The sequence below is a fragment of the Myotis lucifugus genome, unplaced genomic scaffold (assembly GCF_000147115.1).
Source record: "Myotis lucifugus unplaced genomic scaffold, Myoluc2.0 scaffold_160, whole genome shotgun sequence".
NCBI lineage: Eukaryota > Metazoa > Chordata > Mammalia > Chiroptera > Vespertilionidae > Myotis > Myotis lucifugus.
In genome coordinates, this window is record NW_005871208.1 from 2,069,435 (window position 1) to 2,094,348 (window position 24,914).

A 24,914-nucleotide genomic window follows, 5' to 3' on the forward strand; every position below is an offset into this window, starting at 1 on the left:
CCCCTGCAGGCCTGGTTGCCCCCAACTGCCCTCCCCTGCAGGCCTGGTCACCCCCAACTGCCCTCCCCTGCTAGCCTGGTTGCCCCTAACTGTCCTCCCCCTGCCGGCCTGGTCGTCCCCAACTGCCCTCCCCTGCAGGCCTGATCACCCACAACTGCCCTCCCCTGCCGGCCATCTTGTGGCCAAATGGAGGCAGCCATTTTTTGACCACGGGGAGCAGCCATCTTGTGTGGGGACGTGATGGTCAATTTGCATATCACCTCTTTATTATATAGGATGTTAAGACAGAAAAGCACAGCATAGCAGAAAGTCCAGCTTCCAAGCAAGAATTGTCAAGAGTCTCTTTGACAGACTCTAATCCAATTATGCCCCAGCCGCTGATTTTTCTGTCACGATTTCCCCTTTGTTTCTGAGACAGCATCCATGACCTTCTGTTCATTCGGTAAGGAAGAAATTGCTTCCCAGAAAGGCTTAGCCCACTGCATTTTTCTAGATAAAGAAAAAACAAAAAGCCATTCGACTCTGACAAGCTGATTACTGTCTGTGGAGGAGCAAAATGCCTCCCATAGGACTAGGGAATAGCCAACAAGGTACAATATGTTCGAACCTTTAACCACTGCTCTACCAAGAGATGCTAAAGATGCACATTCATTCTCTCTCTTTCTCTCTTCTCTCCTCTCCCCTCTCCCCTCTCTCTTCTCTCTCTCTCTCTCTCTCTCTCTCTCTCTCTCTCTCTCTCTCTCTCTCTCTCGTCCCATGTGAATGACTGAAAGTAAAAGCCTCCTAAGGCCCTATCTGGCTGTAGTTTCAAATGCATATAAAGTACAAGAATGCTGAAATAAAGTCTCCCCTTTCCACTTTTGCAATTACCTATGCATAAAACTTAGAAGAAAAGGAAAGGCTTAAGAGGGAATTGCTAAATTTAAAAAAATCTAATATAGTGCCTTATAAACACATATTTAGAACCTAGGCCCTTGAACATTTTAGAGTAACCACTTTTATTGTCCCCTCCCAATTCAGCCTAAGTGGACTATAGTCTCTTCCTTAGTCCTAAGAACTACCTTGGAACTGAACTAAAATGTCTGAAGTTATAAACACAATACAGTGAAAAAATGAATGCACACAGATTACCACTGTGTAAAAAAGTGATGCTCAGAGAAGTGACAGATGTCTAATACTATCTGCCCATTCTGGTATTACACAGCTAACTCCACCTAAACAACACAACTGAGATCTTTAAAACTATTTCAGCAAGTCTTTTCACTTGATTCAAATATAACTGATGCCTGTTAAAGGGTTTTTTGTGCGGGGGGGGGGGGGGGTCATCAAGCTTGATAACAGAGACACAAAACGGAGGTAACTGAGGCTTAGCATTAAAAAACAGACCTTAAGCACTAGTCGGTTTGACTCAGTGGATAGAGCATTGGCCTGTGGACCAAAGGGTCCCGGGTTTGATTCAGGTCAAAGGCATGTACCTTGGTTGCAGGCTCCTCCCCGGGCCCCAGGCTTGTGCAGGAGGCAACCAAACGATGTGTTTCTCTCACATTGATGTTTCTCTCTGTCTTTCCCTCTCTCTTCCACTCTCCCTAAAAATCAATGAAAAAATATCCTGGGGTGAGGATTAACCAAAAAATAAAAAAATAATCCATCCTATTGAGCTGTCACTGTCTGTCCAATAACCTTATAGGAGCCAAGTTTGTAGACTATGTTTGATAGGTTGCTGCCTTGAATCCCTTTTCCCTTTGCATTTATAGTTTTATAGGAACTCTTGTCAGGGGACACACACACACACACACACACACACACACACACGTATATGCATACATACAACTAACTGGCCTGTCCGAAGCATCCAGTAAAATAAACAAATGAGATCTTTGGATACCTATTGTCATTATTTTTGTAGTTTGTGACCTTGCCCAAAAAAGCATTCTCAGCTCTGAAGCCAAGAATTTGACTTCACCGTCAGAGGTAAAAAAAAAAGATAAGAGTATAGTCAGATATTTTCTGCAGTTGAATGAAGAATTAGTTTCACACAGTCCACAGTTATACAATGAATCATTATCAGAATCAAGAAGGAATATATATATATATATATATATATATATATATATATATATATTTATTTAAGCAACTTTCCAGTAAAAGATAAAGACATTCAAACAAAACAAACAAAGAATTCCTTTACTATAAATATCAACTATGAGACTCCAATCTCTTTTGGTCCTTTATGTGTACTTCAACATATTTTTATCACAAGTCATTTCACATAAATATTTTCATGTATCTATTTAGTTGTAAACTTTCACTTCCAATAATAAATTATATGTCCACTGCATTAGCACACCACAGTTTGTAAGAAAAGAGCAGATATATGGCAGTGCTATGAAGTCAAAGAAGGAAAGGATATGAAATGTGAGTGGAGAATAATTTTATTATTCAACAAGTAAAATCCTTCATGTATCTATCATATGTCAAGAACATCAGAGAATAAACAAGCTAGCAATCACTGGGTAAAACATACATCTCAGCACACTGTTAAAGTACTTCAAATCACACCCTAATTCCACTTTAGTCATATTTCCTCTTGTTACCAATTAGTATAGCAGCCACTATAACAAAAGCTGCACTACTACATGGCACTACACAAAGCAAGATACCCAGATCCCATCTTTTGCATTTGGGAACTTACAGGCATAAAACTAATATGGAGAAGAAGGGAATATGAATCAGGAAGTGACCCAGTCTAGAATTCACAAAGATGATTCCACAATGCTTCTTTGGGCCTATTAGTGGAGGATGCTGAAACTCTGATTTTTAGGTTCCAGTTTTCTACATTTCTGGTTGGCCAAAAATTAGTTTCCTTGCCCTGGCTGATGTGGTTCAGTGGTTAGAGTATCAGCCCACAAATCGAAGGGTCCCAGATTCAATTCCCAGTCAAGGGCATGTACCTGGGTCACAGGTTTGATCTCCAGTCCAGGTCCCGGGTGCATGTGGGAGGCAAACTATTGATGTCTCTCAGTCACATAGATGTTTCTCTTTCTCTCTCTCTCTCTCTCTCTCTCTCTCTCTCTCTCTCTCTCTCCTCCCCCCACCCCCTCTTCCTTCCTTCCGTCCCTTCCACTCTCTAAAAATCAATGGGTGAGGATTAAAAAGAATTAGTTTTCTTTCCCATCTTAAAATCATATCCCTGCTGCAAAACAATGGTTGTTTATCTCACATTTCAGTAGCACTCCCAAGCAGATAAAAAACAATAACATTATAGATTAAGGCTGAGGCAGTTGGAGAGAGATCTTTTAAGAATTCTTATCTTTTTGTACAGGCAGAGCTCAGCAGTCAATCCAGCTCTCTCTGGTATGGCATTCAGGCCTAGATCAGCAGCAAACTATAGGTTTCTATCAGCAGCAAGCCAAATCTTAACTAACTGCATTTGTCCCATTTACCAAAAAACCACTACTTACCCATATTGTTCTATACTAGATATACATATTTACATGTATATGGAGAATAAGAAAGCAGTTGAAACTAGTCTGTCTGGGTTTGCACTGCAGTTCCATCACAAAATATTATGTGACCTTGTACAAGTTATTTAACCTGAGCCTCTTTTCTCATCTGCAAAATTGGGATAATATTTTATCCTCTCTCAAGGAATTTCTAGGATTAAATAATACCAGTAAAGCACTTTTCCACAGTTCAGAATAAGAGCTCAGTTAGCTTCTGTTATTGTTGCTGTTGTTATTGTTATCACATTGATAAAGTTAAACAATTTTCTTTGTAATCTGTTCTTTCTCATATCCCCACATATGATCCCTGGGTGGAATATAATTTTCCTGCACTTTATATAAACACAACATTTCCTCTAAGTTGTACGTGTATGTATGTATACATGAGCTGTTGGTCTGCACTAATTATGTTAATCTTGAACATCATGGTATAGAGCTTTCCTAGGCCAATATTCATCTTACCTCAGAGTCAGTTAGATTCAATAAATAAGAAAATTATATTAGTATTAAGGCCAAGACTGGAAAATTCTCATATGTAGCCAAATCTAGTAGATAAAGAGTCAATATCTCTATGAAAAGAGACCATACCCAATACCAGGTAGTTTGAATTCTAAGTAGACAGGAAACTTGAATCCTAAAACTAGAGAAATCAGGTCACTCTCATTTCCCCATATTTTATCAATCTAAATTTTCCAGAGCAAGAAAAGGAGAAAATGTCTCTTTTTCTGTCCAAAGAGAATTAAGTTGCTTCTAGTGTTTATTGGGGCTCTTAAGCTCTTAAGATTTATACTTCTCACCTAGCTTATAGTAGAAGGAAGTTGAGATAGCCCAAAACATTCTCATAAGTTGCCATGTCTCCTTTGCTTTGGGGCCATTCCACCTAAGCCAGTTCTCATCTATTATCTCCTAACCCCAAAGGAAAACTGTATGTAGCCAATATTACATCTGTGGTTAAACTAATTTATACTAAAGAGTGAATTATAGCTCCCATACTTTAAAAAAAAATGTTTTTATTGATTTTAGAGAAAGAGGAAGGGAAAGGGAGAGAGAGAGAGAGAGAGAGAATCATCGATGTGAGAGAACAACATCAATCGGCTGCCTCCTGCACAGCCCCCACTGGGGATCAATCCCACAACCTGGGAATGTGCCCTGACCAGGAATCGAACTGGTGACCTTCTGGTGCACAGGACAATGCCCAATCAACTGAGTAAAACTAGCCAGGGCTAAATAACATTAATTTACATGAATTTTTATTTAATGTAGAAGTACAAGGGTTTATTCAACGACAAAGACTTACAAAAAAATAAAAATCTTACCTAATAATAGACAAACATGTAAATTGACCATACCTTCGCTACACTAACCAGCCAATCAGAAGAGTATGCAAATTAATCTAACAAAGATGGCGGTTAATTTGCATACGTAGGCTCCAAGTGGTGGAGTGAAGCCTGACGGCCCGGGGGCCGGCGGAGCAGCGATGGCCCCAGGGCCGGCGGAGCAGGGAAGCCTCACAGCCCCGGGGCCGGCACAGCAGTGAAAGCCTCATGGTCCCAGGGCCGGCGGAGCAGTGAAGCCTCACGGCCTCCGGACCGGCGGAGCAGTGAAAGCTGGCGGAGCAGCGAAGCCTCATGGCTCCGGGGCTGGCTCCAGCTGGAGCCCGGCCAGAGCGAAGGTCTGGGTGCTGGGTGCTGGAGGAAAACCCGTGCCAGCAGCCAGGGGAAAGGAAGGCCTATTGCACGAATCTCTTCATGCAACAGGCCTCTAGTCCTATCTAATAATAGACAAATATGGTAATTAACCGTACCTCTGACACGCTTCCCATTGGCTAATCAGGGCAATATGCAAATTAACTGCCAACCAAGATGGCGGCCGGCAGCCAGGCAGCTGAAGTGAACAGGAGGCTTGCTTGCTCCAGTGATGGAGGAATCCAAGGTTCCCCGCCTGCCGCTGCTGGCCTCTGAGCTGCACTCTAAGAAACAATGTTGCAATTATAGAAGCTAAACAAACCCCAGAAACCTGCTTTCAGCCAGCCGGGCCTCAGAGCTGGAGCTGCAACAGTGTTTCAATTATAGAAGCCAAACAAACCCAGATACCTGCTTTCAGCAGCCAAGGTCTCAGAGCTGGAGCCGAGCCTCAGAGCTAAAGCTGGCTCTCAGCTCCAGTGACAGCCATAGAAGGTAAATAAATCCCAGAATAAAAAAAAGAAAAAAGAAAAAAAAGGAGAGGTTGGGAGCTTCAGTCACCCGCCAGCCTGAAAACGGCCCTCAGCCACTCACCCAGACTGGCCAGGCACCCCAGTGGGGACCCCCACCCTGAAGGGGGTGTGACCAGATGCAAACAGCCATCATCCCCTCATCCAGGCTGGCCAGGCACCCAAGCAGGACCCCCACCCTGATCCGGGACACCCTTCAGGGCAAACCAGCCGGCCCCCACCCATGCACCAGGCCTCTATCGTATATAGTAAAAGGGTAATATGCAAACTGACCCTAACAGCAGAAGGACTGGGAATGACTGGTCACTATGACACACACTGACCACCAGGGGGTAGACGCTCAATGCAGGAGCTGCCCTCTGGTGGTCAGGGCGCTCTCACATGGGAGGAGCTCTGCTCAGCCACAAGCCAGGCTGATGGCTGCCAGTACAGCGGTGGTGGTGGGAGCCTCTCCTGCCTCCTTAGCAGTGCTAAGGATGTCCAACTGCAGTTTAGGCCTGCTCCCCGCTGGCAAGTGGACATCCCCCAAGGGCTGCCAGAGGGATGTCTGATTGCCATCTTAGGCCCAATCACCCGGGGAGCGGGCCTAAGCCAGCAGGTGGCCATCCCCTGAGGGGTCCCAAACTGCGAGAGGGCACAGGCCGGGCTGAGGGACCCCCCTCCCCCACCAAGTGCACAAATTTTTGTGCACTGGGCCTCTAGTTTATATATAAAATGCTAAGCGACCGTCCGACTGGTAGCTATGACGCCACAATGACCACCAGGGGGCAGACGCTCCGACTGGTAGTGGCCAATCCCCACAGGCCTGGCAGAGGGACCCCACTTTCCAGAGGGACCCTGCTCACTCCGCAGATGCCCTTCAAGCCACAGCACTGCCCCAGGTGCGGTCTGCTGCGGAAGCCCTGTCCGGCCTGCCAGCCACCTTCTAATTAATTTCCTTTTAATATGCACGAATCCGTGCACTGGGACACTAGTATAAAATAAATGTAAGCAAAAAAAAAAGGGTTTATTTCTGGATAGGGAATCTTTCCTGTTTACTTTCAAATTGCACTGATTTTTTTCAATCACATATAAGGCTGCCTATGGGAGGGGAGAGGAGAGACTTTACTGTCCTTAACCTTAACAAATGAAAAGGGCTCTACTTCCTCTTGTTTTGCCCAGCCCTAATACCTTGACACCCCAAATACAGCCAATTAAGTGTTCATCCTGTCCTTTGAATACCTAGAACCAGAAGAACTGTCACTAGGCAAGCCAAATCTTTTAACATCAGAGAGATAGAAAGGGTGGCCATCTAAATCTCTGGATAGATTCTTGGACTTTTAGAGGGACTGACTGTGGAGCTGTGATCTCACATGTCTAATTTTTTCTCCCTCTTTCTCCAGCTATTCTCAATCACATGATTATCTGCTTACAACTTTAAAAAATTAGAGGACTGCATGACTAACTATAGAGATAGCAAAAAGATCAAGAGTTACTAGGGGCTGGGGAGAGGGAGAAAAAAGATAAAAATTCTTTTTTTTAAAAAATATATTTTATTGATATTTTACAGAGAGGAAGGGAGAGAGATAGAGAGTTAGAAACATCGATGAGAGAGAAACATCGATCAGCCGCCTCCTGCACATCTCCTACTGGGGATGTGCCCGCAACCCAGGTACATGCCCTCGACCGGAATCGAACCTGGGACCTTTCAGTCTGCAGGCTGACGCTCCATCCACTGAGCCAAACCGGTTTTGGCGAAGATAAAAATTCTTAAACCATTCTGTACCATACTGTAATAATGGATACATGCTATTATACATTTGCCCAAACCCACAGAATGCACAACACAAACAGTGAACCCTAATGTAAACTTTAGTTAATAATAATGTATCAATACTGGCTCATCAGTTGTAACAAATGTATCACAGTAAAACGATTTGGTGGTAGGGGGAGTGGAGTGATAGGGGTATATGGGAACTCTGTAGTATTTACTTCCCACTCTTTTTTTTTTCTTGTAAATATAAAATTAATCTTTAAAAGAATCTATTATTTTTTTTAAGTTAGAGGAAATTCTGGTGAATAATCCCTACCAGGTACAATAGCAGCTAATACAAGCCAAGGCAAGCTGTGCAAGAGGAAGGCAAGAAGTAAAAAATTAGATTATAGCGCTTGATCACAAACTGAAGAAGACAGTAACTAAAGACAAGGAAAGAGGCTTGAGGAAGTGGGGCGGGGGGAGACAATTCTCACAGCATTTTTATAGTGACTGGTGTGCAAAAACTAAAGCAAATGTTATCTTCCTTAGAGAAAGAGAAACCAAACTTAGAAGAGGCACTGAGATACTCAGCAGAAAAATCACCACTAAGCCTCAATTATAATTATGAGTGTCACCCTGATGCCCCTCCCTGTGGCCAAGAAATCAGTTTGTCATTGTAACCAAGTCTGCAACCTGTGCTGGTGCCAATCTTTATGGTAGACTGAAGTATTTTTTTCAGGAAAATCAAGGGATAATTGCCCAGTATCAAAAGAAGATTAGACCCTTGGGAAGAAAGAGGGGCATCCCTTTTGCCACAGGATGATTCTCTCTGGAATAACATAAATGGTTCTTCCAGAGACATGTCTTTGATAAGCAGAGGTCTGGTTCTGACAGCCAATCTGCTGAATGCCAAACAGAGCACTCAAGCGTTCTACAATGACTCAAAGGACACGGCAAGGCTGCAGATTTATTCTGCAGACTTTCCCTGCAGAGCTACTCCAGTTTTTCAAAGGCAAAAAGGGAGAACTTTTTCTTTCCAGCCTAGGGAATTGCAAATTCCACTTGGGATCGAAAGACAGAACTATGTTTGCTCAAAATCTGACATCATCTATGTGAACTACAAGATTTAAAAGCTGGAATGATAGCTGGCAATTTTAGGCTTTAGAGCAGAAGTTGGTTCAGCTCTTCAATCTGCCAGCAGAATCAGGAGCCACACAGGGCACATAGTGTGCCAGACTGGGAATGGCTAATTTCACAAAGTCCTCCTCATTCTCTATGTACTTTCACACGACAATTGCAAACAGTTCAGATTCTTACCAAAGCATAATCTTACGCAGTTCACTGCACAAAGAAATTTCCAAGTAAAAACACGAAAAGCACTATTACAAAGAGATAAACCCCAACACTTCCATCTTTTCTCTGTAATATTTCTTTTTTGAAACCCTATACTTAACGTGATAATTTTGTTAGAGAAAATTTAAAAAGTGAAACCTATCTACAACAATCTATTAACAACAGCATTTATCCCTCACAATTTTTATGTCATTTCTTCAAGATGAGCTTTTGAAAGAGAAAAGCTTTCTACACATCCTAACTCAAAAGTAACAGCCATGTGCTATGATTTATAGGACAGTTCCTCTGTGGTTAAATAGATTCAGCCCTCAAAAAAACAAAAGGAAACGAGGCTAGAAACCTAAGATATCCAATTTCTGTTTAAAACCTTTTTGTCATGATAAACAAAGATTTAAAAACACTAAAATTTAAAGGTAATCACCTCTATTATGATTTTTAAAAACATGCATTACTATAGTGACCAAGTACCCTGGAATAGGTACTGGAGCAAAAGGGTTAGTAATAGCAAAATATAACACAGAAAAGTATAAGCCGAAAACCAGAATAAAAAATTTTCCCCCCCAAAACCCCAAAATATACAACCCTTTTAACAAAAAAAAACGAATAAAAGAGGACAAAATAAAGATGTTTTGCTTTATAAGCAATATTGGCAAACAATATACGTGAAATTTTTAGATAAAACCAAGTCTAAAAATTTAGCTAAGTGTTTACTAACACAACTGTAACCCTTTCAAAGGGTTTTATGATTTGGTTGTAAAGACTCAATTAAGATAAAAACCAGGCTCTGACCAAACTCCAGCTCAAGGGGCTTTTCTTATATTATAAAGTCTAATTTTAAAGGGGCATCGTGTTTTAAATCACTGGCATATGGTTAAAAAGCTTAAATTTGCCCAGTTACATCCTTTGAGCAGAATGTGTAAGCTCTCTTTCTTCTCCTATGAAAGAGCTTCCAAAGAGCAGCTCCTGCACCTTAATTCATAATGCACAATTTATCGGCGTTCCGTTTCCTTTCTAAATGGCCGGGAGGGAAGAAGAGCTCCACAGCCACTGTGTGTGGTTAGTAATGGCGCTTTTACTTGTCATTGTACAAAGCCTGTTAAATATTTACAACACAGACAGCAATATCTGGTCCTAAACACCAGTTGTATGTTTGAATTTTTTTTTGAAATAAATCTATGACAAGTTTTCCCCAGCAAAACGCCAGAAGACTTTCCTAACAGCTTCAAGAGACCCAGTGGGTCCAGAGGAGCAGTTATAGGCCATCTGGTGATTACTTATTATTATTTATACAGCACTGTAGATGTACACACAGATGTGTTATGAATCCACATACAGAGCAGGCCCTAACAAGGGCCTCAGACAAAATGCAACTGCTGAGCAAGTCAATCTGCATTAAAGAAACACACTAACCAGAGAGTGGGAGCACACTGGCTGTTATTCTATCTGCCACATTAGCTGGAAGAGTATTTGATAAAAGAATGAAGAATTCTATACAATAATGACAATATCTTGTAAGTCAACAACCTAACCATATGTGGTTTTTCAGGGGTGGCAAATAAGAATTAATAAAGGACAGGATCTCAGATCCAGAAGGCACTTTATAAACTTGGCAGTTTGTAAAAAAAGGGAGTCGGAAAGCGTCCCTCTCCTAATTTAGGAAGAACTGAGATATAAACATACAGGATTTTTTTTTTCCTAACAGCAATGCTCTGAGAACAGTTTCTGGGCTCTTATTCCAAATATTAAGTCATATCCAAGAAAAATAAGTGAATAAATGAAAAAAGTTTACCTTAATTTTTTGGGTATAGCTCCAATTAGGTTTATACAGCTTTTTTTGAGGCAGACTGGAACAAGAATGCTTTTAATCTACTATGCTTTTAGTAATATAATAAAAAATATAACATGGAAAACTAAAATAATCACCTAAATGTTTCTAAAAATAAGTCTCCACAGCGCCAGATCTGACGTTCAAAAACTTGGATTTAATTCCTAGTTCGTAAAACCTCTACACTTCTTTTTACCCCAATCCCAATTTTATCAACACAATGCATAACAGTGGTCTACTTCCATCACAAGGTTACATAAAACTGCAGCATATTCAGAGTGAACTGAAAGCTATTGCAAAATCAACATATTATTACAAAAAACAAGGTTAGCATTTGGCCTAATTGTGCATAATGCAGTGTATTTTCAGCTGCCTGACAGCATGCAGGCACTCATACCAGATGGGAACTGGATGAATTATTGAATGAAATATGAATTATTAAATAAAAATTTGAATTTTTTTAAACTCTTGGCAGAGGGTGAGGAAGAAAGGCTTATTTGTTTGCCTGAAACTGCCCTCACCTGTTGAAGCATGTAAAGATAGCATATACCACCATAAATGGCATTTACCTACCAAAGCCATTTCTTCCCTTGTTATTCTCCAATTCACAATGCTCCCTTAATATAAAAAATTCAGTAATCAGCACCAACCCATTCTTCCATGCTTTTCTTTTGTGCTAATGCCAGTTAATAGGGAAACTTGCCAAAGGGATAGAATTAAAAATCCAGAGTCCCATAGTATCTGTATGGCCCATTTAATGGGAAGGCTGGGATAATAGGAATAATCTCTATAGATTTGTGTTATACAGGCAGTAAAACATATACCTTTGTAGCATGCCAGCATTTAACCAATCACAGAAACTATTTGTTGCCTCATATATTACAAGGCAATAGAGATTTAAGGGATAATGTTCACGGAGGCAGAGGATACGAAGCAATAAACAGCATTGGAGGTTGGTTAAATGCCAAGTGAAGCCAGGACTACAGCATCATAAACATTATTCCTACTATATGACAAGATAAGGAGGTACAAGAAACTGCCCTCAATCCCACCACAACTAGGGCTCTACTGCTATTCTTGGCCTTAGAAAGGAAAAACAGGAGTTCCATGAGCAAATTACATTTCATGTCTCAGAAAGGTATGAACAGAACCCCAACTTGTACCTAAATGTCCTCTGGGAGAAGAAAAGCTCTAATAGTAGATATCCTCAGAGGGGAAAAAAAAGAGTAACAGCCCCTAAGGTCACACTGGACAGAGAAACAATCAAAAGATTTTTCCTTAAAAGGACAGCATTGATACAGAGTAGTTATTACAGAAACCTTTCTCAACGACTAATAACAGGATGATACTATACGTTAAGTAGTATCTCTTCATAGGAAATGTGTTCCTGTTTTTAAGGAAATAGACATTTTAAGTAATAAGCTTATATGACCAGCTTCTGCTCAGTGACTTGATTACGATAACCAGAAAGACTACTTAAATATGAATAATTTGTACTGTAATACAGTATCTATCTATGCTTGAGAGGAGGTATAGAAATATGGAATTGGTTGACTATTGAAAATAAAAACTGGACAAAAAGCATCCAAAAGGTATGTTATCTAACTGCATCCTCATGAAATAATATATCTAATTAAAGATTACTGACCAATACATAGTAATTTTTCCTACTTTATAATCCACCTTCAAGTAAAAGTGCCTCCTAAAGCATTAAAAAAATCACAAGATTTGCTGGATTCAGCCACCAACTATATTTCTATTATTTAACACTCACATACAGGCAAAGCCATTTTATAGTCACAATGTTTTTAAAATAAAAGGTTGGCAAAAGTAGGTTTATAGTTGTGATATGCAAAACACAGAGGTTATTCTTGTATTATAATTTATTATTGTATTATTTTCCATACAAACAACTATAAATCTACTTTTGCCCCACCCTGTATATGCTATCTTTTAACCATCACATCAAAAACCCATACAACTCAAATTTAACCAGCCCTTTGTCACAGGGAATCTGGGGCACGATTGCCTTAACAACACTAACCCATTCTCTGGAGGCAGCTCTGTTAACTACCTCTGCTGCCACGTTCCACAGAGAGGTATTAGTAGGAATATTGCTTTCCCTGAATTCCTCTTCATGAAGGTGATGAGGCTCAAGAGAAAGAGAGTCTCAACAGAGAAAAGCCATATCACCTGTCTTTTCAGATAAGAATGCAGAGAACACAACCTTTAGCAGCCATCTCTAAAAAAAAAAGTACAGGCAGCATATTTAGAACTCAGCTGTGTCACATCAGACTTACTGTTGGGAAGTGGATCATGAACAGAATCCAAAAATAACAGCCATTAAAGACCTAGCAACCAAAACATGTTTATGTATCCATTGAAAGCCTGGTGGTTTTGATTATATGGTGGAGAGTATAATCCACTAGTCTATTTTAGGTGAATTTTCCTTTCACCTTCCTAACTTAATATTAAAGTGTAAGATGTTTTCTGAGTTTGGGGGTACCTGGGGTAAAGCCTGGGCAGGCAACAGATATTAAAATAATGCAAAATTCCTATAGTTTTTGTTTGTTGGTTGGTTTTTAAGGATCAGTCTCTTGAATTATAATTTGCTTTCATTCTTTGTTCCTCTAAGCGGTTCTCAACCTGTGGGTCGCGACCCCTTTGGGGGTGGAACGACCCTTTCACAGGGGTCGCCTAAGACCATCCTGCATATCAGATATTTACATTATGATTCATAACAGTAGCAACATTACAGTTATGAAGTAGCAACAAAAATAATTTTATGGTTGGGTCACAACATGAGGAACTGTATTTAAAGGGCCAGAAGGTTGAGAACCACCAGTTAGAGTCTAACTGGTAAAAGCCACTGGTTTTTGAGACTTCTATAGCATTAAGTTCTAAACCATCCCTAACAAAAATTATCATGGTCCTTATTATCCTTCCTGGGACTTAGCCTTTTTATTATTTTACTATTTCTGGAATAAAGAATTTGAATCAATGACAAAGGTCTATAAATAGCTTAAAGGCCTCCAGGTGTCTCCAGAATGAAACCATTTTCAAGGTATATAAGGAAGTTGGGATGACAGGTCAAGGGTAGTTCACTGTACCAAATTTATCTTCTCTGCTAGATTTTCACTATTTCATATAACAGTAAATCTTGCAGGGATCCCACTCTAGAGTTACTGGTATTTGTTACCAGATATTGGGAAAAACTTGGAAGAAGACTAAAATATAAGTAAAGATCTACAATTTCACCTGACCATAAAGTTTTAGCATGCAAGAAGGTAAAAAAAAAATCTGGCTACCTTCAAAGCCTTAAGTTGCAGCTTTCTATCCTTTTTCTATGAAACAAGTAACTTCCAAAAGAAGGCAGCAGTCTCCCGAAGTTCTGCACCCACTGAGGGGAAAAAGTCTTCAAGACCTACGCCAGAGTTTATCATTAATCCTAACAACCAAAATACCAACGAACAATTCAGAAATGGGAAGGAGAAGTAGGGGAAGAAAAAGGCTTATGGTAAACAACTCCACAATATAAGAAACCAAAGTGAAAAGTACCTACTGATTTCCTACCTCTAGTCCAAAATGAAAACAACAACAAAAACACAACCCCCCACACACACACACACAAAAAAAAAACCCTTCTCCCGGCTCTCAAATTTCAGTGAAAACTACTCTTTTCTGATGAGACAGCTTGAAGAAACATTATTTAGATCTCTCATCCTCAGAGAGTTTAAGAGATGCTTTTCCCATGTATTCCTTTATTTTTATCATCCATTTTTATTTCTTTAAGTCCTTGTCTGGGTGGTTTTGGCACACTACATATAAGAGAGATTATAGGCGTAGAGTGGCTTAAATAATAAGTGAAGAAAAATAAATGTAATTATGAGAAAAATATATATTTTCACCAAAAATGCAGGTTTTTAAAGTAAAGAAGAAAAGTGAAAAAGGTACCAGGTATCAATTATGGGAATCACATTAAATACTTTTATCAATAAATTCACACAAAATTTTGGAGGAATCAGGTTCAGATATGTACTCCAATACAGATGTCTGAAAAGTGAAACAAATTTACTCTACATTCCCAAGTGGCTTCTATTGTAAAAAAAAAAAAAAAAGTATAAACCACATGGAGAAAACATGCAGTCACCAATAAAGCTGAAAACTTTGACAAGGAAGGAAATACACCCTACAATGCTGAATACTTCAGAATACAATGCGTTTTCAGTCTTTTCTGAAAATTTCAGCATTTACTGGAATTTGAAATCATCCTCTGCCTATTCCTTGTGACCATCCCCATCTCATCCACCTCTCAAATTCCAATTCTTAGGAATTTCTGGAACTTAACTCTCTCTTCTTTTTGTCTAAGTATTTACAATGTTTAATAGAACTAGTCTGCAATCTCACACACCACCAGTAAGTGTCACTGGACAGTCACATGACATATTTCTAACTGAACAGAAATTCAACCCTTCAGGATCCATAAAATCAATTCATGAAGACAGAGAAAACTTTCTTTGTATTCCTTTATTCATCCTTTGTGGAACACAGAAATAGGGGAAGGTAGAGGATGAAGAACCAAGAAAGTACAAAATGGGGGGAAAAGGCAGTTTCAAAAAATTACTTTATTAAAAAAGTATATGATGAAAAATAACTGACACATGATATACACATCCACAAACAATAGCATGGCAGCAGGGAAAATGGCTGAGAAGTCTTGCAGCTTATATATTGCTATGAGATCTCAGGTTCTATGTTGGATTTGTCTTTCTTAGATATCTGCCATAGCAGCTAACAATGATTTTCTGAATCAACAGTCAAAAGAAACTTTTTTTCATATTTAAAAAATCCAAATAGACTCTGGCAAATTGGGGTTAACAATGAATGGGTGCGTTCTCAGCTGCCTATCCAAATATATTAAGCTGACTTTCATATCCATGAACGTTGAGGAGAAGGTATTTCAAAACTTGGCTTTGTATTTAGATAGATAGGTTTAGAAAGGAGAGAGAGCAACGTGTATTCCTCAACACCGTGTTGGAAAACAAACACCAGTAGAATAACAATATGAAAGAGAGAAAGGCAGATTTCATTACAGTAGAGTGCTTACACTTCCTCATAACTTGGATTTACACACTGCAAATCCTCTGATCTGATTACCTCCAGTGATCACGTAAAATACCGGCTTTAAACTCTTTGCCTTAGTGATAAAACAGCCACTTTGATTCACAACGAGACATTCACAATAAAGTATATTGTAAACGTACCTGTCCACAGCCCGGGGCATTGCACACAAACGGTCTGTCGTCTCCCATATTTCATGTAGCAGAGCGGAGCTGAGGAGGAGGAGGTAGGGGGAAAAGTTATGTTAAATATGCTGGAGTTTTTAAAAAAAGTGCTTCAAAAATATCAACCCTAGAAACAGGTGTTCCAAGAATGCCATCTATCAAAGCTGTAAACACAGGCTACTTTGGGGAGACACATTAGACAGGTGGCATATGATCTACTTACTGTGCCTCAATTGAAACTTTTAATTAGAAAAATTTAGACCTAAATAGTCAAGGAATTTAAAACCTTTTGCTGTATTTTCCCTCTTTCTGCTATAGTATATAATACACTTCTCCAGTATGCTGAATTACAACCAGTGCAGTTCCCTATGTCAATAAATCCACTGAACGCTCGATGCGGAAGCCATATTTCTGAACTAGAGAAGACCAAAATTTGTCATTTAATTAATTAAGGGATTATAGGAGGGGTGCTCCATTTTACAGGGCTATAATCTGGCTCCCTGGTGGATAAACTAGGAGACGGTTGGCAAGGGCCGTTTATCCCAGATTATTGCCAAAGAAAACAAAGCACCCATCCTATTGGGCTACACGGGAAATAATTTTCATTAATAAAAAATAAAAATAAAAACCTTCTTCCCCACTGGGAGCCTCCTTCTCCCCCCACCAATAGTCTGTGGCAAATGGAGAAATATCGGTGCCCTTCCCCCTCTGATTCTATTTATGGCTAGGTTTTTAAAAGCAGCAATAAAACAAATGTCGACTCTTTGGGGGTTTACTGGGTGAATATGTTCCGGCTGTTTGTGCTGCTCTCGGTCAGAGTTCTTGGGCTGATCGGTTGCAGCCAACAGATGTGTGCTGCTGCAGGGGATAAAGAAATGGCACTAAAAGGCATCACCATCCATCCTCTCTATTTCTCTAAAGAATTTAACAGGGTTTATATTGTTGTTGTTTTTTAATTATTGAAGCTAACTCTTGCAATGCTGATAGAAATTCTTCGTCAAAGAACAATAATTCCAATATGAATGTGCTGGGGAAATTTTTCATCTCTCTCCTAGGAATAAAATTAGAAATACAAAAAATAGATAAAACGTACTTTGAAAGGGTGGGGAAAAAAGGAGGGGGGATATAAAAACAGTCTTTATAGGATAAACTCTTAAAGGACATTTTCAAACATCCTTCTATAAGAGAGAAAGATATATGAAGGAATATGAACAAAAGAAGGTGAAAGAGAAAGAACTGAAATTTGAATATGCCTTCAGAATTATAACCAAATTTCACATTTTTATCTTGGAGACAAACCAAAATGTCAGGTTAACCTCAGTCAGGCCTGCGTTAAAATAAAATACGAAAGTGCTAGACTAGATCTGGTAATCAGAATACCATGCTTAAAACTCAGAGGGTAGCTAGGTAACAATGCTTCTTCAACTCTCGAAGACTCACTCTGGGGTTGGGAAACAGTATTTCTGGTAGTCTGATCAGTAATTCCACGACCAATCGGTGTTTAAAATTGTGGGGTGCCCGTAAAATAGAGAGGGCGTCTTAGTCACCTTTCAGTGTGACAGGAACAGGGTCTCACTATGAAGAAACTGGTGCTGCGACATTATTGCTGTAATGGAAGAGAGCCTGCATGTACGTAGGTGTACACAGATTTATATCGCATTTAGCCAGGATAAATTGCTTCAATAAATTGTGTTCCTGAGAGGCCAGCTCAAGCTGATGATTGGGTACTGGGAAAATGAGAGCTTTATTTTTCTTCACACAGCCTCAGGACAAGGGGATTTTTCTGGTTTATCTGTTTGTTTTAAATACATGATGATTTTTTAGCACTTTCTGGAACTACAACATAGTACAAAAAATAAATACAACTAAATAAAAGTAAATAAATGCAAAGACCAAGGGCATTATGACTGAAAATTTAGAGTATTTATGAAAAGCAATTTATCTCCGGAAAAAATCCTACAACTGCTGTGCTGGAGATAATTTCCCTTCCTAATCCCAGAAACTGCTTTCTGAATATAATCACAAAATGAGATTTTATTTCAACAAGGTTCTCTAACATATTTTCAGCCAAGAAGTAAAAAACTACAAGGAATAGAGGAGATACAAGGACCAGACAAGATTCCTTATTTTTATCTTAGTTTTGTTATTTGAGGCTAAGTTTTTTTTCAGTTTTCTACCTAGAGAAGGAAAAGGGTCCTGGCTGAGGAGTGAGGCAATATTGGTGTAGGAAGTAATGAAATAAATTCTGGAATGGTTTCCCCCAAATCACAAAATTCAAAAATTTACCTGGTTTTGCACAATCACATTATAATATATGCCTTCCAAATTTTATTTAATTGAATCTTTACTAGGAAATAGAGATGAAAAATCATAACTTTTTAAAGCAATTTAAAGGGGAGCAAAAACAAGTTGGGGGAGGGAAAGCATTAAAATGTAACAGAAGCATGCATTTTCATGACTTAAATATTCTAATCTGTCAGTCACTAACTAGGATTTCCGGCTTCCTTCCCTATTTGCTGGCTTTTGTTTGCCATTTTCACCAAAGGGAGATCACAATGGGAGGAAGGAGGCCCTCTTTCTTAAGTACCCACAATTATTCTTAAATCATTCTCTCAATCTCTTGCCCCTTTTCTTTTTCATCATTCTTGCTTTTCACTTTAAAATGATTTATCTTTTAAAAATATTAAATATTCAGCAACAATAATGATGTCTCACCACTTTAAGACATTTCTAGCTAACATTAAAAAAAATTTTTCCTGGCCCATGTAGATCAGTTCAATTCCCTGTCAAGGCACATGCCCAGGTTGCAGGTTCAGTATGGTCAACCGATCGATGTTTCTCTCTCAAATTTCTCTCACATCAATGTTTCTCTCTCTCCCTCTCTCTCTCAAATCAACAAAGACTTACTTTTTTGCCTTGGCTAGTGTGGCTCAGTTGGTTGGAACATCACCCTGTACACCAAAAGGTCAAGGGTTTGATTCCTAGTCAGAGCACATGCCTAGGCTGTAGGTTCCATTCCTAGTTGGGGCGTGAATAGGAGGCATCTGATTGATGTTTCTCTCTCTCTCTCTCCCCTTCCTTTCTCTACAAAATCAGTAAAAGCATGTCTTCAGGTGAGGATTAAAAATTAGTGATAAAACGAATAAATAAAAACAAAATTTTTAAATAACAAAACAAAAATAATTTCTCCTCCTTTCCCAGTCTGTTGCATCAATTGCTATATACAATGAATGACATTGCTTATTTCTACTTCATACTTTTAAAAAATCTCTAGTTATGAGGTCAAACTGATGCCCTCTCAAAAACAAAAAGCAACACATTTCTGTAGTATAAACCGACTGAGAGAAAAGGTGAATTCAATAATGATATTGCCATTCACTAGAATTTAACTCAGTTCATTTGTAACTGCACTGTTTGACAAGTAGGTCATGTGTCTGGCCAGGGCACTCACATCCATAGTATGCTTCTTGATCTTCAGGATGAAACTCAAGCATTTTATAGAACTAAGCAATAAATAGCAGATAAAGGAAATACATAGGGTGTCCCTCCCAAAAATGTATATACACTTTAACAGCTGACAGCTCAATTTTGAAAATGAAATATATTTTAATAAACACTGCCTTTATAATTATTCAAAGTGTGTGCATTCATTTTTGGGGGAACATCCTATATTTAGAGATATCTCCAAAGGGAAGTGGAGAACTTAGAACAGGGAAAAAAAGGATGCATAAAAAGGCTGTCCTAGAGGCCAAGTCTGCCAAGGAAAAGGCTCAAGTACTCAAGAATCAGAAGAATGCATAAATGATAAAAATTAGTATTTGCTCAAAAGATAGAAAGTTATCTGAATGCTGGGAGGGAACTGAAGAATTTCCAAGATTTAGAAAATGATTTTTAATAACTGGGGTAATTTCGTAAAATCTATGTTAAATAGTTTTGTCACAGCCAAAAGTATAACCTAAAATGGCCAATGTACAAATTAAAAAATTATCTCTCTATTGTGCATATGTGTATCTCTCTCTCTACCTTTATATTTTTAAAATAAAATAAATTAAATATGGAGCCCTAGCTGGTTTGGCTCAGTGGATACAGCATCCGCCTGAGGACTGAAGGGTCCCGGGTTCGATTCCAGTCAAGGGCATGTATCTGGGTTGCAGGCTCCTTCCCTGTGCAAGCCCTGCTCGGGCCCTGGTCAGGACTCGTACAGGAGGCAACCAATCGATGTGTTTCTCTCACATCAATATTTCTGTCTTTTCCTCTCTCTCCCATTCTCTCTAAAAATCAATGGGAAAATATCCTTGGGTGAGGATTAAAAAATAATAATAATAAAATGAATAAAAAATAAAATAAAAATGGAATCTGTCACTGAGGTCCAAAGAGTCAGTTCTCTGGACCTGGTTATAATGTGATTATTTCTTTAGTAACCAACTAATGTTAATAAGATGGCCCAACTTTCAGTAAGGAATAAAAGCCATATACAAACACACCCAAGGGTTTGTTCTTAGGTTCCTAATAACAAAAAGCAGCTGTTGCTAGGTACAAAAAATGAGAAGGGCACATGTACCATAAATATCAAAGATTCATGAAAATCTAGAAGGGGTTCAGACTAGCTATCACTCATTCATTCAGAAAACATTACTAAGGAACTACTAAGTGCAAGGGAAAGTGGACATAAAAATAAAAAGACAATAGACCTCTGCAAAAAAAAAATCACTCATCTATGTCAAAGAAAACCAGAGCTGGATAGTAACGTGGTAAAACAGATTTTATTCAGGATTATGGCAACAGGGGAAAAGACATCTCAGTATAAGAACTGGGCTCAATTCCAAATACAGCATGGGCAAGTGGGAATGCATAGCCAAGCACCAGGGCAAGGGGTCGATGGATAGAAAATTACTAAGAGGAGAAGGGAGATTCTGGCTAAATTGACCTAACAGGATTCTTGCTGAAGACAGGCCAGAGTGATCAGACATCAACTGGTGGATGGTGGAGGATGAAAAACCTGATCAGATATGAGGGTGATCAGATATCGGGGTGGAGGAAGCAGTTTTTACTAAACTGGATTTTATGCCCTAGCCGGTTTGGCTCAATGGATAGAGCCTCGGCCTGCGGACTGAAGGTTCCATTCCAGTCAAGAGCACATGCCCAGGTTGTGAGCTCAATCCCCAGTAGGGGGCGTGTAGGAGGCAGCCGATCAATGATTCTCTCTCATCACTGATGTTTCTATCTCTCTCCTTTTCCCTTCCTCTCTGAAATCAATAAAAATATACTTAAAGACTTCCACAAAGCCCTAAGCACAGCCCCCCTTGTCCTACCCCCCTTAAAAATAAAGAAAAATATATATATATATATATTTAAAAAACAAACAAACGAAACCACTGGATTTTACAAGGAAGTGCATACACAGATGGGCCTAAAAGGTTTAGGAGCCTCATTAAAATTTGGACAGGCAAAGAATCGTTGTCATCTGACAGGAAAGATGCCAGGTAAATAGTAAGAATGATGGCTTAATTTATAAGTTCAATTAGTCAGAGGTGATCAGTGCACATATTAGACCCCTTGCTATTTCACCTCTTCTTTGTAGTCATTCATCAAATTGTTTTGCTAGCAATTCTAGAGTATAGACTAGAGCACAAAAAAGAGGGGTTAACAGTCTTGGTAAAAAATCTGACAAGGAAAAGTTTGAAACTAATAACCACAATTTACTTTTTAGGCCAAAAAGTAAATTAACTCAGCTTAAAATTCATTAATTCACTAAATATTTTCTTCAGTGCCTGCCATATGCTCTAGGCCCCAGAATTCAACAGTCAATGAGACAGACAAGGTTTCTACCCTCATAGTGCTTATGGTCTAAAAGGAAAAAACAAATATTATGCCAATAAAATAATTTTAGATTAATAACAAATAATTCTATGAAAGAAATGAAATAGTGGTATGTTAGTGACTAGAAGTGGACTACTTTGTTTCATGAATAAAAAGGAAATGGCTATATTATTTGTGACCAAAGGGGAATGGGATAGAACACAGAAATCTAGGTTAAAATTCCTGGAAGCCTTTCCTCTTACAACACAGTTGATGTTCAATAAATATTTATTTAATCTAATGGTGATATTCAAGTATACTTTGCTCAAGTATACTTTGAGTTTTTGCAGAAAGCTGTTGGGACCACAAAACAACTGCTATGCAGGTATTTATGTATTTAAAGCTATTCATAGAGAAGACATTTTAAACATATATTTACAACTACTTTGTGCCTAAGGCATTTTATGTGACTACTAGACACCCAGTGCACAAATTCGTGCATGGGTGGGGTCCGGCCAGCCCGGCCCCAATCGGGGCAGATCGGGGCTGGGCCTGTCGGGAGGAGGAGTTGGCGGGAGGTTGGCCGGCTGGCCTGCCCCATCAGGTCCTATCAGGGCCGGGTTGGCTGGGGGAAAGGGCTGTGGGCGATTGGCCAGCGGCTCCTGCCCCCGATTGGGGTTGGGGGGCCGATTGAGGGTGGGGCTGGCCATGGGGAGGGGCTGTGGGCGGTGGGCCAGCCAGCCCCACCCATGAATGGAGTGGGGGGTGCCAATCGGGGGCCAGCGGACTGGGGGGAGGAGCCATGGGTGGTTGACCCGCCGGCCCTGCCCTAGATGGGGTGGAGGGACAGATCTGAGGAGGGGCCGGGTGGGGGGAGCAGCTGCAGGAGGTTGGTGGGCCGGCCATGCCCCCTATTGGGGTGGGGGTGGGCAATCAAGGGTGGGGCTGGCCAGGGGAGGGCTGCGGGCCAATCAGGGTGGTGGGGCCCATTGTGCGTGCCAGTGTGGGGGGGGGGGCTGCTGCAGGAGGTTGGCTGCCCAGCCCCACCCCCTATTGGGGGGGGTGCGATCAGGGGTGGGCCGGCCATGGGGAGGGGCTGCGGGCCTATTGTGGTGGGGTGGGCTGATTGGGGGCGGGGCTGACTGGGGGGAAGGGAGGGGCGTTTGGCTGGCAGCCTGCTCTTGATAGGGATGGGAGAGTCCGATCAGGGGCAGGTCGGCAGGGAGAGGGGCTGCAAGGTTGGCCAGCCAGCCCCAGCCCCTGATCGGGCGGTTCGCTGGCCACAGTGGGCGTCATAGCGACTGGTCGTGACGGTTCTTATGGCCATTACGGTAGCTGGCTTTTTATATATAGATATTCAACCAATTCTGTGCTTTTCTTATAATCCAAATACCATAGAGATCTATAACCAAATCTATAGATTTTGGTTAGAATGTTAAAAATGGGGAGGAGGTATCTGTAAAGTTAACCCTTAATTGCCCCTTGAAAACAAAACCTAGTCCAGAGCTGTTAAACTATATTTTCAAGTAAAAGAATGCTAATTGAGGATGCAGCAGAAAGGGCAGCTTAATATACAACTTTTGGGAGTACAAATTGGGACAGTAATTCTAGAAAGCAATCTGACAATATTTATATTAAGTGTCTTAAAATGCCTCATATCCGTTGAACAAATCATTCTTCTTTCAGGACTTTATTCTGAAGCTAAAACCAGAAACATAGACTATTTATATATTAAAATGTTCATCATAGTCATATTTGTAACAAAAATAAAACAAATTAAATGTTTAAGAAGGGATAAATATAAATTAAGATACTCCCTTACAACAGACTATATTTAAGTTAAGAATGTTTCTGAAAGCTATTTAATGACATTAGAAAATGCTATATACTAAGTGAGGGGAAAGCAGGATATAAAATTACATATGCACCATAATTTCAAATCTATAAAAAAGCAAACAAAATAATAAACATAGAAAGAGAGAATACTAATATCAAATGTTAATAATGGTTATGAATGGGTAATGGTATTCCAGATTATTTTATTTTCTTCTTTGTACTTCAGTATTTTCCAAAGTCTCTACAATGATCACAGGTTGCTTTTAATAAATTTTTAAAATTATAATGTAATCTAATAATAAAAAAGAATGTCAATCTGCATGACTTAAAAACATATGTTTATATGTTTTATTAAAAGGCCCATATCTCCTACACTGTTTTAAATAACATTTTTAATTGTTTTTTTGTTATTTGTTTTTTGAGAGGGAGAGAAAGAGAAACATAATGAAAAAGTAAAACACTGATAGGTTGACTCCCGTTTGTACCCTGAAGGCACCCCAACCATGCTCCTCACCGGGGCACCTGCAACCTGGGAATGTGCCCTGGCCCCAATCGAACCACCACCTCTTGGTGTACAGGGGGACACTCCAACCAACGTAGACACAAAAGCCAGGGTTCTGCTAGACTATTTCAAAGCACTAAACAGTATATTTACAAATCATACAAAGTTGTTCATTCTCTATTACAAAGTAACAGAACCAAACGACAAATTAAGTTCAAAATTGACTACAAAAAAAACTTTCTAAAATTATAAGCGAATAGCTTCATATAGAAATAGACATGGTGGAAATGTAAACATATCGATACACAAGGTAAATAAAGCAGTTCAAGTTAATTCCTTTGTTGCCTTCAAGGACCCATTTTCAGAATCCCATGAATGCTCCCTAACAACGAGTATTACTTATAAACACAGAAATTTCTTCAACCATCTATCACAAAGGGAATAAAGAGAGCTGATTACCAAGCTTACCAGGTACTGAATGCCTTTCAGCTCAGCTATAAACAACCTAAAAAATTTAGACAGGCACCCAAAGTTCTATGGGCTCCATTACCTTATGATATTAAAAAGAAATGATACACAAACAAATCTCTTCCAAGAACACAACTTTGGATACCAAGTTTCAAAGTCTAAGATAATTTAGCTGCTGCTAAGCAGAGTACAAACACTATCTCTATACCTCAGCCGACTCAACATTTTATTCACCATAGAATACTCAGTGCCGCTAGAAAACTGACTTAAACTGCCCTAGCTAGTTTGGCTCAGTGGATAGAGCGTCAGGCTGCGGACTGAAGGATCCTGGGTTTGATTCTGGTCAAGGGCACATGCTCAGGTTGTGGGCTCGATCTCCAGTGTGGGGCGTGCAGA

General features: G+C 39.7%; 1 protein-coding gene across 7 annotated transcripts in view; it reads right to left on the bottom strand.

Moving 5' to 3' along the window:
• The window catches only part of ATF7 (activating transcription factor 7), a 109,697-nt gene that overhangs the window by 72,695 nt on the left and 12,088 nt on the right, over positions 1–24,914 (bottom strand). For all 7 annotated transcript variants that reach the window (XR_002830958.1, XR_002830957.1, XR_002830956.1 and 4 more), the window contains exon 2: positions 15,893–15,961. Coding sequence is in view for 4 of the 7 variants with exons in the window: in XM_014461784.2 (XP_014317270.1) it covers positions 15,893–15,940 (48 nt within the window). In the remaining 3 variants the exon portion in view is untranslated. The remainder of the gene's footprint in view (positions 1–15,892; positions 15,962–24,914) is intronic.